Raw genomic sequence first — 16,511 nt, 5'->3', positions numbered from 1 at the left:
CAATATTACAGTTGTAACAGACCTTTCATTTCTCCTCATGAAGTAAAATGTTACTGTAGGGACTGGTAAATTTGCTGCTGCCTCTGTCAGTCAGGATGCATCAATCACACTGCAAAGCCCTAAACAATTCTGACTTAATGAAATGGGAATAGGAAATAGAGGCAGGATCGTTTTTGTTGCTATTCACCGAAGTTCTTTGCCTGTACTGCATCCAGTTCTGGAGCCCCTACTACAAGAGAGATATGGACGTGCTGGAACGTGTCCAGAGAAGGCCCACGAGGATGATCCGAGGGCTGGAGCACCTCTCCTATGAGGACAGACTGAGAGAGTTGGGGTTGTTCAGTCTGGAGAAAAGAAGGCTCCGAGGAGACCTTATAGTGGCCTACCAGTATCTTAAGGGGGCCTCCAAGAAAGCTGGTGAGGGACTTTTTAGGATGTTGGGTAATGGTAGGACTAGAGGGAATGGATTAAAACTAGAGATGGGTCGATTCAGACTGGACGTTAGGAAGAGGTTCTTCACCACGAGGGTGGTGAGACACTGGAACATGTTGCCCAGAGAGCTGGTGGAAGCCACATCCCTGGAGGTGTTCAAGGCCAGGCTGGATAGGACTCTGAGCAACCTGATCTAGTGGGAGATGTCCCTGCCCATGGCAGGGGGGTTGGAACTAGATGATCTTTAAGGTCCCTTCCAACCCTAACGATTCTATGATTCTTGCTCCTCACATTGCTTTAGGAAACACTTCTTAAGCTTCATTTAGGTAGGAGGAGATAACTTCACGTATGCTATTCCTTTTGTATACTGTATGGGGATTATTAGATCTATTTAAGGGCAGAGAAGAGCACGTGTGAGATAAATATGACAAAAAGACAATATGTCTTTTTTTCCTGCAGTGATAAACCCCACTAAAAGCAACAGTGCTGTCTTAAACCAATGTGCATTGAAGACGTAGCAGCATTGTTGATATTATGCTTTCATGTGCACAACCAGACCCTTTGAAATTCAGCAGCCATGCTGGTTACATTGAAGTATGGGTAAAGAAAAGTTTCTCTTTCTTTCCTCTAACAAAATAATTATTATTAGTTTATGATCCCTGCAGCTTTGATCTCTCATTTTATTCACTTTATATGAGAGTACATATTTCATGAGGACTTATCTAAAAAGAGTACTTTTAAATGATCAAGGATTATCTGAATGGTTTGCTATATCCATGAAAATAAGGTAATATTTCTCAGACATTGGTATATGCTCTTTTGTTTCTGCCTTCCCTGCTCTTCTACCATGGAACAACTTCATTAATATTATTTTGGTAACAGCTTATTGATTTGTTTTCTTCTCATCTCTACTGTTCTTGGAATGCTCCAGCTGCTCATTAAAACACCTAATGGCCTGATAGCTACGTTCAGCCCCATGCATTTGTGAAGTCTAAATTAGGTCCATCAGATACCTTATCATTTCATTTGTATAGAAGAAAACAAGCACTAGAAGTAACTGAATAACAACCCAGCACCTCCAGCAAGGAATATTGCTAGGGAAGAAAAATAACATTGCTCAGCTTCAGCAAATCCTCCTGTCCTTTTTTTGTGAAAAAGTAGGCTCAGAAACAGGCCTCAAGCAGAATATTCCCCACCTTTCCTTCCTGGTTATCTGCCCATACACCTGTCCTCGTTGTGCTCAGGATATAGTACCTTATATGAGCCTCCTGGCTTACGTGCCTCATGGGCAGCAAGGCTGGGCCTAGGGGTAGACCTCAGGCACTTTTAGCTTGCACAAGAGACATATCTCGTTTCTTGCCTTAACTTGCCAAATACTCTTCTTACCGTCCCTGTCTTGATTCAAGGTGTAGATACTTTGGACCAGGAATGCCACCTAGTCTACAAAACATCAACGAGTCCTGAACTCGAGCCATGTTCATGTTACACTTCCTTGAACTACTATAAGAATGACTAAACTATGCTTAAATGAAAAAAAAAAAACAAAACCCACAAACCTCTAGTTTTATAGAAAACAATACAGAAACCCCCAAACCTCTTCCGTTCCCCCCCCCCACAAAGGGCCTCGCCTGCACAGGAGACATACCCACGGCACATGGTAGCAACAGTGCAGGATGCGTCTCCACTCCAGGACTGAGGGTGGGGAAAAGACACCATTTAGAAGGCGGGCCAGCAAAATACTTTAATCAGGCAGCTCAGTTGCAGTCAGGCGACTGTCTGGGAGCAAGGCAATTAACAGCAGCTGACACAGCCTGGAGTCAGCACTGGTAGCAATTTTCCCCTCTGGCTGCTTCCATAAAATCAAGGCAGCTGTGATGTCTATTGCCTGCCCTCCCTGAACCCCTCAGGGTTTCTGGAGACCTCTCACAAGCATATAAGGAGTTGTTGCTTCAGTAATTATCCCTTATCTGTCAGCATCCTGTAACCAAGAGGGTATTTGATTCGTATTTGTCTATGCGTAGAAACAGGTCACCAGAGGAAATGAGTTTTCTTATTTCAGTTTTCATACAGATGACTATGAGCACATAGAGGAGGTTGCTCAGAGTGTAGCAGTGTAACCCCACAACTCTGCTGACATTAGTCTTTTCTCAGTTTAATTTGTGGGATTCATGTGTTTACAAAGAAGCTGAGCCTCAGCAGATGTCAATTACTGTTCATAACTCTACCTTTGTTTTTCATGTTGAGATCACATCTCACCACACTAAACCTGACAACAGCAAGGTGAGCACTAATGGATGAGAAAACAAACAGCCAAAACCAATTAAGTGCCTATTAGGAAAAAGCAGCAGTTCTGCCTTTGCATCTGGTACAGTACATCTTTCTAGCTGTTTCTTTCTCCTTCCTTGCTGTGCTTCATTATTCCTTGTCTCTCCCCCTTCCTTCCTTCCCCTGGACCCCTTTCTTCACTTTTATCATCTTTAAGAATCCAGCAATCCCATCAGCAATGGATCCCCCTGTGATTTGTCACAACCTACTTGTGCAGTCAGTTCTCTGGTGGCTACTCTGCCTCCAGGGAAGAAAAAACTAAACCACTGTATTACTGCGTTACAGTTAGTTCCCTGTCATTATAATATAGTCAGTAAGCATTTCCATCAAACTTAATATGCATTTACTTCAATATCAGCGTATTTTCAGAAAAAGAAATAACAAGGAATGCACTACTAACTTGTCTTGGGTACCAAGTCATGAAGCTCAGGGGTCAGGCTGTACTTCCAGAAAAGTGCAGTAGTTTCTTTGAAGTGCTCTATCTGGAGTAACTTAACCACTGTAAGAAAGCAGAACCTAAATATTTAAGATAAGGAAAGATACATGTATGGAGTGGACATCGGTAGGTTTTGGGGTGCAGCAAGCAGATAAATCCATGTTATGCTGATGAAACAACCAAATTATCCACTTGTCACCCTGGAAAGATCGAGATGCTGGGAGAGCTAGAATAGAAGTCCAACCAAACCACAAGTGTGAGTGGACTGTTCATACTGATTGATAAAGTAATCCCACAATAAGCCACTACTTAATCATTGCTGCAGGTGCAGTTTCCTGCAGAAGGTGACAGGTGTGATTATAGCAAAAGACTGGCTCCTCCTGCGCTTGTCTAGGTGTTCTTCAATGGGTTCATGCTGCAGTCAAGACAGGAAGTTGGAGCAGTCGTCCTGAACCTTGTCTTTCAACCAGATCACAACAGGTGAGCTAATAATGCAGATAAACAGACCAAAATGCCAGTATGAAGGTCGACCTGTCAGAAAACTATGCCCCTCGGAGCTGCTCAAGTGGAACAGCTGACTTCTTTGAATAAAAAGATAAAAGGTGCCTCCTTCAAAGGCATATTGCTCAGAAAGGGGTAGTCTGATTTTGGGAATGAAACTTGAAAATGGGTTGCCTCCAAGGTTCCCTGAGATACGATCGGAAAGGTAAAGTCACATTGCCTATAGCCGTCACTGCTAAAGAATAGGGGGTACACCAAGATGTTCACTGTACCCAACGCAGTATAGCTCATGGATTTCAACCTCCTACTGAGATACTGGTTTGTGTTCCGTGAGACAAGAATATCCTCTTTGGTGTCATACACAATGAAGTTTACTGAGCATTTTATCACATGAAATGCAGTGATCGTGTTTTGTTGTTGTTGTTTTTTTTTAAATGAAAAGCAAAGTTGAAGGATTTGAAAAGCATCAATTAGTTGCTTCGTTCGTGCATCCCAGCATTCAGTTTATCCCCTGATGTAGCTCATTGTTCTGAGTTTTCTGAGAGGTGTTACTTGCGTATCATGACATACAGCAATTATCCCCTCAACACTGCCTGCCAGGAGGTGGTGGTGTAATACACAGGATGAGCTGCATGATTACTGGCTGCCAGGAGGTTGTGTAATGGCAATCCCACTTCTAACATTCCACTAATGTGTAACTAGCTTTATTGTCAGCATGGACTCAAGGTGACTCCCTGGGATGAAAACAGTGACTGTCACCTCCAGTGGCCCAACTCCGGCCAGTGCGTAGTTCAAAGAGCACCAAAAGCAGCAGAATGCCTCACATTTCATGGATGTAAGCAGACTTGTAGTGGTTAAATTATACGGTATTTCATCACAAACTGAATGGCAAGTTATGTTTTCCCTTTGGTAAGTTGTTTTTCATTTTAATTAATAACTGACAAAAAAGCCTGTTCTTAGTCTTTAAGACATGACGGTGGATTCCTTCAATGGGTGGCACAGCCATTTAGCTGAAGTTTACCAGCATTCTGAGTACAGCATCAAGTCACCAGAGCGTCACCTCCTTAGAGGGCTTGACTATCCCAAGAAATTTACTGCCAAAGCTGGAGCGGTACAGTATATTCTCCCACGGGAATCCCAGAGCACCTGCCTGGGGAGACATGTTCATTTTAGAATAAAACTGGCTTTACAATATTTGCCTCTTTTCTGTAGTGACCTGTGAAAGCTACTTGTCAGCCTATCTGTCCATTGCCATTCGGGATTTCGTTGCAATTGTGGGCAGAACTGACAGGCACTTTCCCTGTTTCGTGCCATCTGCAGTTCAGTATCATTCACTCAAGGCAATATGAAAAGACCAGCACTCCTAAACAAATGAAAACAAATGTTTTATTTACAGGAAAAAATCTGTACACTGTGCATACATAAAAATATACAAAATCATAATAGAAAATATAAAAAGTGTTAAAATGTATACAAACACTGCTTAAAAATGTGACTCCTGTAAAATCTTAAGCTTTGTTATTAGAGTACACATTCATTTAAAAAAATCATCATACAAAATAATTCTCAAAGCTATTAAAAAAGTACACAGTCTATATTTGAATAGTTCAATGACTATGTATTATAAGAGTGATGAGATGGTATGGATACATGTAAGGCTTTTACACACAACTCTTATTTCAAGAACAAAACTCTGAATCTGATCACTAAGCCAGAGAGAAGAAATTTGCAGTGTCAAAATTCATTCACTGATTCAGGTACACCCAGACGCGGGCTACTTTAAATTTCAAACAGTTAAATCAGGTATCCTCCTTGTGTGTGAGAGGAGAGCTCCCAGGAAAGATTCAGATGTTTTCTAATAACAGTCTTCTGAATTACCTACTTCAAAATACAATTTAATTCATTCAATAAGCATCAACTTTAGCGAGCATAAAGGGAAAGATAGTAGCCATTAATTTTTGCAGTCAATGCATTTAATATTCATTTCATGGTACATCTGTGTCACGGTTCAAAAGGCATTTTCCATCCTTAAAAACTGCTAAAGAAAAAGGAAATGAAAAAGAAAAAAAAAAACCACTATGGATTGGATTGGTCTACACATCTTTTGAACTCCTGTTTAATTCAATCTGTCTCTAAAATGACTGTGTTCAGTCTGTGCAACCATTGAGTGTAGACACTTGTCTTCATTTAAGAAAAAAAACCTTTCTTGGTTTTGCTGACTTTGGCAAGAGATCTACAGCAACAAGTTCAGAATTTGGATGTTTTCACCAAAGAAAGTGTTCTGACCAACAACATGCCATGATTTAGCTAAATTTGTACAGAGAGAGCATAGATTAGAGTGTATAAATCACCCCCTCTCTCTAAAAAGGTACGTATTTCTTATATCATTGCAATTTCACTGACACTACCGGAGTTTGAACAGCATGAAATTGCACAGCAAGGTCAAAAAAGAAGATGAAGCAGTTTAATCCAAGGAATGACTGACTGAGCTGTGAGTTTATGCTCAGGTAAATGTTAGACTAAAAGCTCTAGAACCATAAAGAATGAAACAATTAATAATTTTTTTTCTAGCAAAAAAGTTTTTGGCTCAAAATGAGGCAAAATCTTACGTATTTTTTTTTCATGAATAAACAGAAGAATACCTTGATTTAACCATCCAAAGGCTGAATGCGTAAAATGATAGAGCACCGCAAGTCAGAAAAGCTACGGAATTCACAGTGGAAAAAAGAGCATAATGAAATTCAGCATAAACTCAGCACATTTCCTTAGGCTGCTGCTGTGTTTCTGGTTTGTTTCAGCTAAGTGCAACTGTTGTCCACAGCACCAGGGCACAGAAATGAAGCTCAACAGCTTTTGAAGGCAACTTACTCCTACTTGTCGGTAAAACTCCGTAAATTTAAAACCTGCATCGCAGCAACAAGTGTGAAGGGAGTTCACCAGCAGAGGCATTTGCTCAGCTGATGATGCACTTCAAGGGCCAGGTTTGGGCAAACCTCTCATCGACGGTGCTGTTCCACTCCGTCAGGGCGCGACAGGCACATGGGAGAGCTACGAAGCCACGGCTGTATCTTTTCCCACTGGCTGGGTGGGAAAATGCATTTCCTTTCACATTGCCTGCATTTAATATACATATCTAAACCCAGCACTCTCCCGCGTTATTAAGATACATGTTTCGGTGCTACTAGACACTCACTCGCTGTTTTAAATTTACTGAATGTAAAATATAGATCTTCTTTTTGAAGATCTCTCTGCCCTCACCAGAGATGGGGAAATGCCCACAAACGCAAAGAATACTTGGTGGGTTCTTATAAAAGCCACCAATTCCAATGCCACAGAGTGTAAGCAGTGGTGAGGGGAGCACCTCCGCAAGTCCTTTATGTTCCCTCTTTACTTCTGCCCCTTCCCCTCTTGCAGCAAGTGGACGTGAGCCCTCAGTTACCAACTCAGGCTACGCTTACTTGTGTCAAAAACTGAAGGCGGACAAGACAAAGTAGGGGAGTAAAATCTCTTTAAGCAGCCACAAAATGTTTGAGCAGGCAGATCAGTGAAACATCACAGTGGAAACAAGTGTTGGAAAGTCACGCCAGGGATGCTTAGTTTTTTTTTCAAGATGGGCATCCCAAGTTGGTCTTCCCCCTCTGTGAGCATGCAAGCGTTTGCAGGACAGCTCAGCAGCATCTACAGAGGTGCTGGTGCTACAGCACCCACGTTTGCACTTGTGGAAGGAGCTCTGACTGCCGTATAAATCAGGATACAGCAAAGAAAAAATTTATGCCAGAAGGCCTTGAATGCGCACAGTCCCGTAGATTAAAAATACACAGTTCATTTTACAACATCTCAGACCTGGTTCTGCATTGTTATTTAAATGATGTATTAGAGCAGGTATGCTTAGCACTCGTTACATGAAACTTTATCATTTGCCTTGTTCTGTACAACAGCTATGTTGGTTATTCTGACAAATTACTGAGAGAACAATACAACATAATCCTGCTGTGGGTAGTTGAGTAATGCAGTTAGTATTTTTGTTCTTCGTGAGAATCAAAGTTAAAGATTAGCGGCTGCAGACCAATCAGTGTGATATGCTTTTTTTTTTTCTTTTCAGAACTTTAGAATTTACAGCTTATGGAAAAGTAGTGTATTCATTAGTCCTCGAAAGCCAATCAACTCCCTTCCTTTACAAACATGTGGTAGCTAACCCAGCGTACGGGAAAGACAGACATGTTTGATTGCACTGTTCAAATGTTTTGCAAACAGGGTACCAAACGTATGGAAAAACAGATTAGTTCTATGTAAATTATCTATTCTCCACACAATTAAAAACCAGTGTTATTGATTTTAAGAATAAAGTTGCCACCATACATAACATTAAAAAGAAATCAGTATGTAATATATCCAGAGTCTAAGGCTAATATGAGTAAAACCTACTCATTTTGACATGTACCAAAATGATTTATGGACATAACTATCCACACAATACAGAAGTACAGTTTTTAGATCATCTGGACATACTTTCTGTCAACAAAAGGAATCTTAAGAGGATCATGAAGCCCAAATCAAGAGACTACATGGGAAAAGAAGGTGAAGCCCTATGTAAGACACATATTCTCCACTTTTGAGGAAGGAAAATCATCAGACCCAAAGAGCGCAGTGACAGAAAAAGGATTCTGTGATTATACTTACATTACTATTGAAGAGGAAATAGTCGTTAATATTGTGTGCACTCTTCAATTGCCTTTCTGTTGCTTAAGACAAAACACAAAAAATACTTTCCACCACAATCACTCAGCTATTTTTTTCAGTGTCTCTTTGAGCTGCCTGCCTTTCCACTGAATGGACATGAGGAAGATATAGCTGTGCTTTTGGGTACATATGTTCCTGCTGACCTTACCCTAGGAGAAAGGGCGAAAAAAACCACCCCAAAACATTAACATCCTGCCACTCAGAAAATCTGAAACTCAAGTCTTGCCATGAAAAATAATGCTTTAAATATATTAGCAACCAGGCAAATTTTTAGAAGTGCCTTAGAGAATATTCTCATTCAGTGTTATGAAGGAAAATATCGAATTAACTCCATATGCAATCTGTAGTCAGGTTTCTTGCAGACATTACAGCCTCTCTGGGGCATGGTCTTTCAAAAGTTAAATAAAAAATGCTGCAATGCTCTTCTTTTGTCAGAAAACTCCTTAAACTTTCTTAACAGCAGCAACTTGTGAACAAGTGAGTTTGATTTGGATCCCAGTGAAATACCTAACAAATGATGTCTGTAATCCTAAACGATACCTTTGCTGCAGGAAGGTGAGCTCCCTCTACGCTGGCTTTCAGCGAGACGTGCGAGTGCTGCACGGCCTCCCTTGCCTTTCTCTGGATCATCTTTATCTGTGCAGACCAGGGGAAGGCACCATTTCCATCTCACTTACACCCTCTTGATAGGCCTCCCAGGGAGTGTTTTTTTTCCTGAATGGGTTACGAATACATTAGTTGCTCTCTAAAGAAATGAGACATTTCTCTTTTCCCTCTGCCCTGTGCAGTCAGTGTGAGCACGGGGGTCTGATATCAAAAGTATATCCAGTAGCTTTACTGGTTTAGCTGTGTGTACAGCCATCTCCGTCTGCACTGACTTCACAGCCACCATAAGGCCCCCTGTACAGTTGGAGGCCTGTAACTGGGGCTGCCTATGAGCAGGAATTAAAAGCCTGCGCTAGTCAATGACTGCACAGCTCGGAGTAGCGATTACTTCATTCTTGGAGAGTGTGAAAATCCCATGGAGCCATGAGAAATGCTGCATTGTTCAACTGGCTGCTCTGTACATGAACAATAGAGGCTGTTTCACAATGCCAGGTTTGACAGTTAAATAAGTTCATTAAAAAAAAGTTACAGTCTAGCATATGTGGCATAAGAGACCACCGACAAATTCTGACAGTCACACCCACAACAATACATTATATTTCTGCCTAAGTATGTCCTTTGCACCTTTCATGAGCTAAGCCTTTTTTTTTTAACTATTTGCAAAGCAGTAATAAATACTCAGGCTCAGAAAAGAAGCATTTCTCATGCCTGCTACTTAATTACAATTTATAGACTCAAGACTAGATTGGTCTAAGATACATTTTTCAAGTATTCTCTCCTTTTTTATAGTACGACAGTAGTACCTTATTGCACATTGTTTCTGAAGGACTCTCTTCTACAAGTGTGGGAAACTATTTCGTTCGGGGCACTTGACAGCTTTGAACCCTGGCAAAATGACTTTCCCCTTCCGATACAGATCATCCTGCAAACCTTTGTTCATCCTCTGCACCAACAGCTTCTCATAGAGCAGAGGGTGGTAGGCCCCTAAGGTACAAGCTGCATCGTAGTAGAGTTCATGGTAGTGACATAAGTCGGTCTGTCGGACTGAAGGGATGTATTCGTACACGTGCACTTCGTTACACATGGACATCATGATGAGGATACCTGGAGCAGAAAGTGAAAACAAAAGTGAACCCCAAATTTCATCTCTCTCACTGAAATTTCCCTGCGGTCACCCGATCTGTTTTTCTTTCCTGCTTTCCTTTGCTGTTGCGCACCTTAAGTATTACTTCTGTGAAATCATTAAGTGAATAGTTCCTTTTATTAGAGCAGCTTTCACTTGTTCCTGATACATAAAGATCCCTGTAGAGTTGACGGGGTAGGACAACAATCATAAGGAAGAGTAAAAAGCCTATAAAGGGCTTCCATACCACCATCAGCCTCCTTGAGTGAGAAGAATGCTCTCTCCCACCTCCCTCCATTTACCCTACGCTGTCCACAAAACATCCCACACAAGAAGCAGGGACTTACTGCAGCTGCATGCTTATTTTTTTAGTCAACTGATCACTTTTCTCGGTTTTCTTGTACATTATCAATTCTTGAAGTTATTTAGCAAGACAGACCAGGTCTTGACATTCACTTGCAGAATACAGAACACACACACATACACAGAGCAATTGTCTGGTGTTTTTAAGGAGCTCTTCTTGGTATTTGTACCACTGCCACAGCTAAACTCTGACCTGCCACGTACAGGAGATAAAAAAAAAATATTCCAGGTATGCCCATTCTATCCTACTTTGTGCTTTTGGATATCTGTGTCTTGCAAATATTTACATACACACTAATTTTCAAGGCTATGAAGAATCTGACTGATTTCCCTTTCCTTTTTTGTACACCATGGCAAGGGCAAACAAGAATGGAAAGATGGGCCAGTATCACTCATCCAGCAACTCCCTTGACATCCAACAATTCCCTTGACAACTTTTGGATGGTTCACTCTGATCGTTGGCATATCAGGGTATCGATGTACTCCTTGAAACATCTCTATCTTATTACAATGTTGGTCTTTTTTAGTCTGGAATTGAACCAATTCCACTTTTTCCATCTACTTGCTTCTCTCTAGGCAGGAAGACATGACCAAGAAGGCAGCCTAAATACACACAGAAGGGCATATAAAAAAATATCAGCCATGTAGTGGTGGCAAAAAAGCTCACAGCTTCTGACAATTTTGTGAAGAGTCTCATGAAGGGAGGCTGAGGAAGGCGAATTCCTTCTCAGAGCAGTGCTGTCACAAGGAAAAGGCCCTGACCACCTCCTGCTCAGCAAGGAGGAAGCCACAAAATGCCAACCCATTTTTTGTTGCCACATGTCGATGGCAATCATCAGTACTGCCAAGAGCGGTTAAGAAAGGCCAAATGGAAATTAACATCCTGTTTAAAGCCAGGCAAAGGTTCGCTTTGACCTTAGGTGCAGTCCTGCAATGCCGTTACTCTCCTTATCCATCCCATGCTCAAGATCAAAACTAGACAGATTCAGGAGGAAGATAGGTGGGCTTACGCAAACTTTGTTTTCCTACAGCACAAGTGTAAATCTGTACTAACAGAAGGTTTTTATAGCTTTGAAACGACAGAACTCTTTAGTGTTGCGGCTGCAGATTTTCGAAGGGACTAATATCAGATATTGATCAACAGCACCGTCTGAACTGCAATATTTTCACATCAATCACAGCTTCTGGGAGCCTTTTCTGTTTCACATAGCCATGTGAAAGGAAAACGATGAAGTAAGCCTTGGACACCTTTTTTTTTTATTATTTTTTTTAAGATTTCACTTAAAAAATACGTAGAAAATGTATTGAAGCACATGTTGCACTACTGGTATCCCTGTCTGTTGAATATGACTGTCAGCTCTCAGAGGAGACAGCTGTATAATTCTGCTCACTTTGTACTCACAAATTACTGATGTAATTGTTGGGTTTTTTCTGTATAACAGCTTTGGAATCATGAAGCATCAAAGGTGTTTGGGGTAGATCTCACAAGTGAAATGAATTAACATAAAAAATTATTTTGGTTCGTTAATTAAGCAAAGCCATTTTTCTGTAGTTTAGTTTGCAGTTTGGGAACACAGAGATTTCAATGGCTTGCTAATGAAAAGAACCTTATGTTCTCCCTGCTGTGTATCATTAGATTATCAAAATGATTTTTTCCCCGCCTGATGTGTGAAGTAACTGAAAACCAATTACTTCTGTGATTAAATCTTCTCTTATCATAAATGAAAGGTTCTGAAAATGTTTAAGATTGTTCTACAGCTTTACACTCTACAGAGTCTATGGTCTTAGAAAAGCTAAGCATATCAATTTCAAAAGAAAAGTCCACCAATTTAAGTGAACTTTAGTCTTAAGCAGCAAGAAGTGTATTCACAGTGAAAAAATATTTAATCCCTATTTGAGCAAAAAGTACAAGCCTAATAAACCATGTTTCCTTGCCTCCAAGCTGTTACAGAGATGCTCTGAATTGTAGCCTGCCTAGCAACTATGTCTAGAATTCTTTGTTTGTTGTTTCAGTTCTACAAATGCTTTCGTCAGCTTTTCCACTGCCAACCTCCTTCCTCCACTGATGGGGAGCCCACCTGCCACTCCAAGGTAACCGTTATCCAGCTGAATCAGAGGACGGATGGTGGAAACGCGTGCAATAACGAACCACGTCCAGAAGTGGACAGTAAAGTGATTTCTCTCTTGCACCCAGAGCCAGGCCCGGAGCCAGTTTCAAAAGCCGTACCACCAATGTCTTAGGAAGATTGGCTCTGATGGAAAGTGCAAGCCTTAACCCAAGTGTGTTTCATTTCACTGCCACATTACCCAACTAACCTTAAAATTAATAAAGGAAGTTGCCATTTGTGGGATAGGAAAACTGTCAAGAACAAAAATTGGGACTCTCTTGTAAGTTCCTTAGTAGCAGTAAAGATGGCCACAACACTGCAGGTATAGTTCAATAATGACAAAATTTGAAGCAATATCATTGACTTTCCTGTAAATTAGTTAATTGAGCACTTCGAAGTGGTAGAGTTTTAGTACTTAGTGATTTGTGGATCAATGTCCTCCAGCATCAATCTAAAAGGCACACTGGACTATCTAGTTTAGTGCCTTGCCTTTTCTGCCTTGTTCCATCTGGTACATGTCTTGGGATTTCAGACTAGGTTGCTCATAAATAACCATAATTTCTGACAGTCCACTCAAGTTTTTGCTCATGCTGGACAATGATGTTTTGAGGGAGGAAAGACAGTGACTGGACAGGCTAGTTTCTGGGTGGTGACAGCTAATTTACAGCACATCTTTTTGTTGAAGTCTAAGGTCAACAAAGTGAAAGATGAGCTAAGGTAATGAGTAGAGATTACCACACAGAGAGGTGTCCCTGGGCTACAGAGGCTTATCTGTCCTGCTGGAAATGGGAGTGCTCCCAAGACTTCCAGACGTGGTGCACATTTCAAATGCCCAAAATCTACTCTGGGGAAAAACAATGGTCAGTGCCAGGCTTGTTCTCCTTTAGCACCTCTAACACTGCAGAACCCCAGCCAAAGAGACCAAGCAGCACTCCCATCCCAATCACCCAAGGGCGAGATCACAGGGCATGCAGTATTACACACTCAATTTACCAAGGAGTCTTGCAGTTCATTGGAACCTAGCAATGAACCCAAGGAGGTAGGTCCCTCCACTTAGCTGTCACAGACCCCAAACTCTCCCTTAGAATGATCTGGTCCTGCTGTTTTTTATTCAAAAACAGAAGGTGGGATAGCACTATATTAAAGATGGAATGGAGGGAAGGAAAAAAATTTTAAAAAAGACTAAAAAAAGCACTCCCTTTTGAAAAGAAGCTGTTTTCTTTGTGTGAGTACTCTCCTCACTAAAACAGGGAATAAATGGGTTCAGTTCCGTCCCGCGCCTTAGAAGATGTGAAACCCCCTTCACAGGGGACAGCCCTAGTGTTGTAAGAGCCATTACTGAAAACTGAAATCTAAGTTCACAAAACACATGAATCAACCGTCTTTAAAAGAACAGCAGCAGTTTAAACCATGAGGATATTTACACCAGTCCGTGTATTAGGATATATTCAGGTTTTATTCTCTTTACTTTCTAATGCCATGTCTGGCTTGTTTTCTTCTAAGTCCCTACAACAGAGCTGCCAACAAAGCTCCCTGGGCTACGGGTCTCACATTCCAGCCTATCTTTTTTAGTACTACTCTAACTCAGTTTCTCTCTTTGCTTGGTATTAACAACACAGCAGTGAGTTACTGACATCTGTATCCAGCAGGTATAAATGTGCCAAGCTGTCTAAATTTTCATCTACCTCACAGCTCAGTTTCCACCTCTTCCCTGCTCTCCCCCACTTACCTTCAGTGATCTTATGATTTTTTTTGAAATTATTAATAGCTTTTTGGCAGTTACATGATCCACAAAGTATTTTTAAAATTACGTTTGAACATTTTTGTTCTGGATATAATCACAAAGATAAAGAAGAGGTATGCACCTGCCTGCTTGATGACTTGACCTTCCTTCTGTTAACCTGTTTTGCTGGCCAGTCTGCTCTGTGAAGTCCTACCTCACTTCCCATTTGTTATCCCATTTGTTATCTTTACACATCTCTTTCTGTATTATCACTTCCTAGGTTTCTCTTCTGTGGCTGAATTTCTTTGCATTTCCTCCTACATGTATTAACCTGTAGTTTCCAAGTTGACTTCCTTTCCCTGTACTGCCCATGGAGTACATGCCTACATACTTATTTCTTTTGTCCATGTACTTTTCACATCATTGCCTGATTCGGTATCATCTGCAATTTGTTCCATATCTCAGCATTCCTCTATGATCATCATCATCAGTATGAATGAAAACCAAATTGCTTGATAGCCTCTAGGGTGAAGAATTTCCATATGCTACACTTCAATATTTGTCTTTGCTCACAGTCTTTAAGTTAGTTTTCAGTCAATGCACAATTGATACATATAAAACAGCACAGACAGGCTTACACACAACCTAAGGAGACATTAATGAGCATGATGAGATATAATCATTGTCCCAACACTTTATTGTCGGGACACAATTAATCTCATAGAGATGTTCATGCCCATCTCTGACCTAGTTGGTCTAAAGCACTCTTTATGCAGGAGACAGGCACAATTCATCTGACTTATTTTTGGTTCTCTACTTTAGGGTGGGATGAATTGTTCCCTGGAAGTGTTGTTCCTCTCCAGTGAGTGGGCAGAAACTGAAAATAAAAGGGTCTGGCTGTTGCTATCAGGCACCTTCTCTTCTACTCTCCCAGGTCAGACACTTTTGGAGCTTCGTGAAAAAATAACGTAATTGTTTTTTTCAGGAGCACTGTGAGAAGAAATGAAAATAAGGTGCGATTCTTCTGACCAGATGTGCCCACTGGTGCAGTTACCCACACCTGCGATAGGTATCACAGGCTCCTTTGTTGTCAATAGAAGAAAGTGTACACTTTTAGGAAGCAGCGCATGTCTACTCACCTCAGAGCAGACATTTAAAAATGGATCATACAAGTCATGCCCCAGAAGTTCCCATTTCTTTCTGTTGACTGTAGGGGAAGCCTGAGCGCAGCATGGATACCTCCACTGTATGAGTTCTACCTGCACTCCCAGGACAAGATGAAAATTTCACGTGTAGAGGGGAACACAGGTCTCATAGCCATATTTAAGAGGTGCCTATTATTTTTTTTCTCTAATAAGGCTGAGGCTGATTAACACAAAGACAGACCTGCACTGGAGACATCTAAAGCTAGGTGGCATGAGTCCTGCTCTCTGACTGACCTAGCCATGGACCACGTACAGAAGTCAATTTTATGTGCAAAGATTAAGATGAGAGAAGATGGCTTCTTTTACACTCATAAGGATTAAGGTACAGGAATAGGAGTGAAAGCAGATAATTAAAAAGTATTTAGGGACGGGCCAGAAGACAAGCACAACTTAAGAAAAAGTAAAACCTGAAAGGGAAAGCCTACGGGCTATCTATAGCATGCAAAGATCAAAAAGGGTGAAGGACCCCTTAGAATGAATGCCATGGAGAAGTCCATGGGACACAACACAAAGCCTGCTTTTCATCAGTGGGCTGTAAAAAAGCTCAGTAAAAACTAGATTAACAAGATTAATTGATTAATCCAGTAGTAGCAGTATTACCACCATGCCTAGGGGATTTGGTCAAGAAACTGTTAAGCTCCAGTACAAACCATCAGAAATACTGCCAGTCTGAGTGACGAGGTTGCCATGAGATCTGTGGAGGGGTCTGAAGGGAATTGTGTGGGCAGTTAAGAGCCCCCTCAGAGCAGGGACAACTTTGAAGTTAGATCAGATTGCTCAGGGTCCCGTCCAGCCCTGTACTGAGTATCTCCAAGGATGGAAATGGAGCTGTTGGATCTTTTCATAAGTTTACAGAAGCATGCAAAAATAATATTGTAGGCATGACTCTGAAACCAGCAAGCAGGTGAGAAAATGATCATCAGACCTGGTCTCTTCCAGATCTGATGCT

The 16,511-nt window shown here is 41.2% G+C and overlaps 2 protein-coding genes across 2 annotated transcripts in view; one reads left to right on the top strand and one right to left on the bottom strand.

The window, feature by feature from the left end:
- LOC128904446 (pinopsin-like) overlaps window positions 1-12,767 on the top strand; it is an 87,453-nt gene extending 74,686 nt beyond the window's left edge. Inside the window, exon 4 of the mRNA XM_054188790.1 lies at window positions 12,540-12,767. Coding sequence (XP_054044765.1) covers window positions 12,540-12,767 — 228 coding nt within the window. The remainder of the gene's footprint in view (window positions 1-12,539) is intronic.
- The window catches only part of ST6GAL2 (ST6 beta-galactoside alpha-2,6-sialyltransferase 2), a 28,625-nt gene continuing 17,305 nt past the window's right edge, over window positions 5,192-16,511 (bottom strand). Inside the window, exon 5 of the mRNA XM_054188789.1 lies at window positions 5,192-10,144. Within this exon, the coding sequence (XP_054044764.1) occupies window positions 9,876-10,144 (269 nt within the window). The 3' untranslated portion in view covers window positions 5,192-9,875. The remainder of the gene's footprint in view (window positions 10,145-16,511) is intronic.

The sequence above is a fragment of the Rissa tridactyla genome, chromosome 1 (assembly GCF_028500815.1).
Source record: "Rissa tridactyla isolate bRisTri1 chromosome 1, bRisTri1.patW.cur.20221130, whole genome shotgun sequence".
Lineage (NCBI taxonomy): Eukaryota > Metazoa > Chordata > Aves > Charadriiformes > Laridae > Rissa > Rissa tridactyla.
Note: the sequence above shows the minus strand (reverse complement) of the source record. Positions and strands in the feature narration are given on the sequence as shown.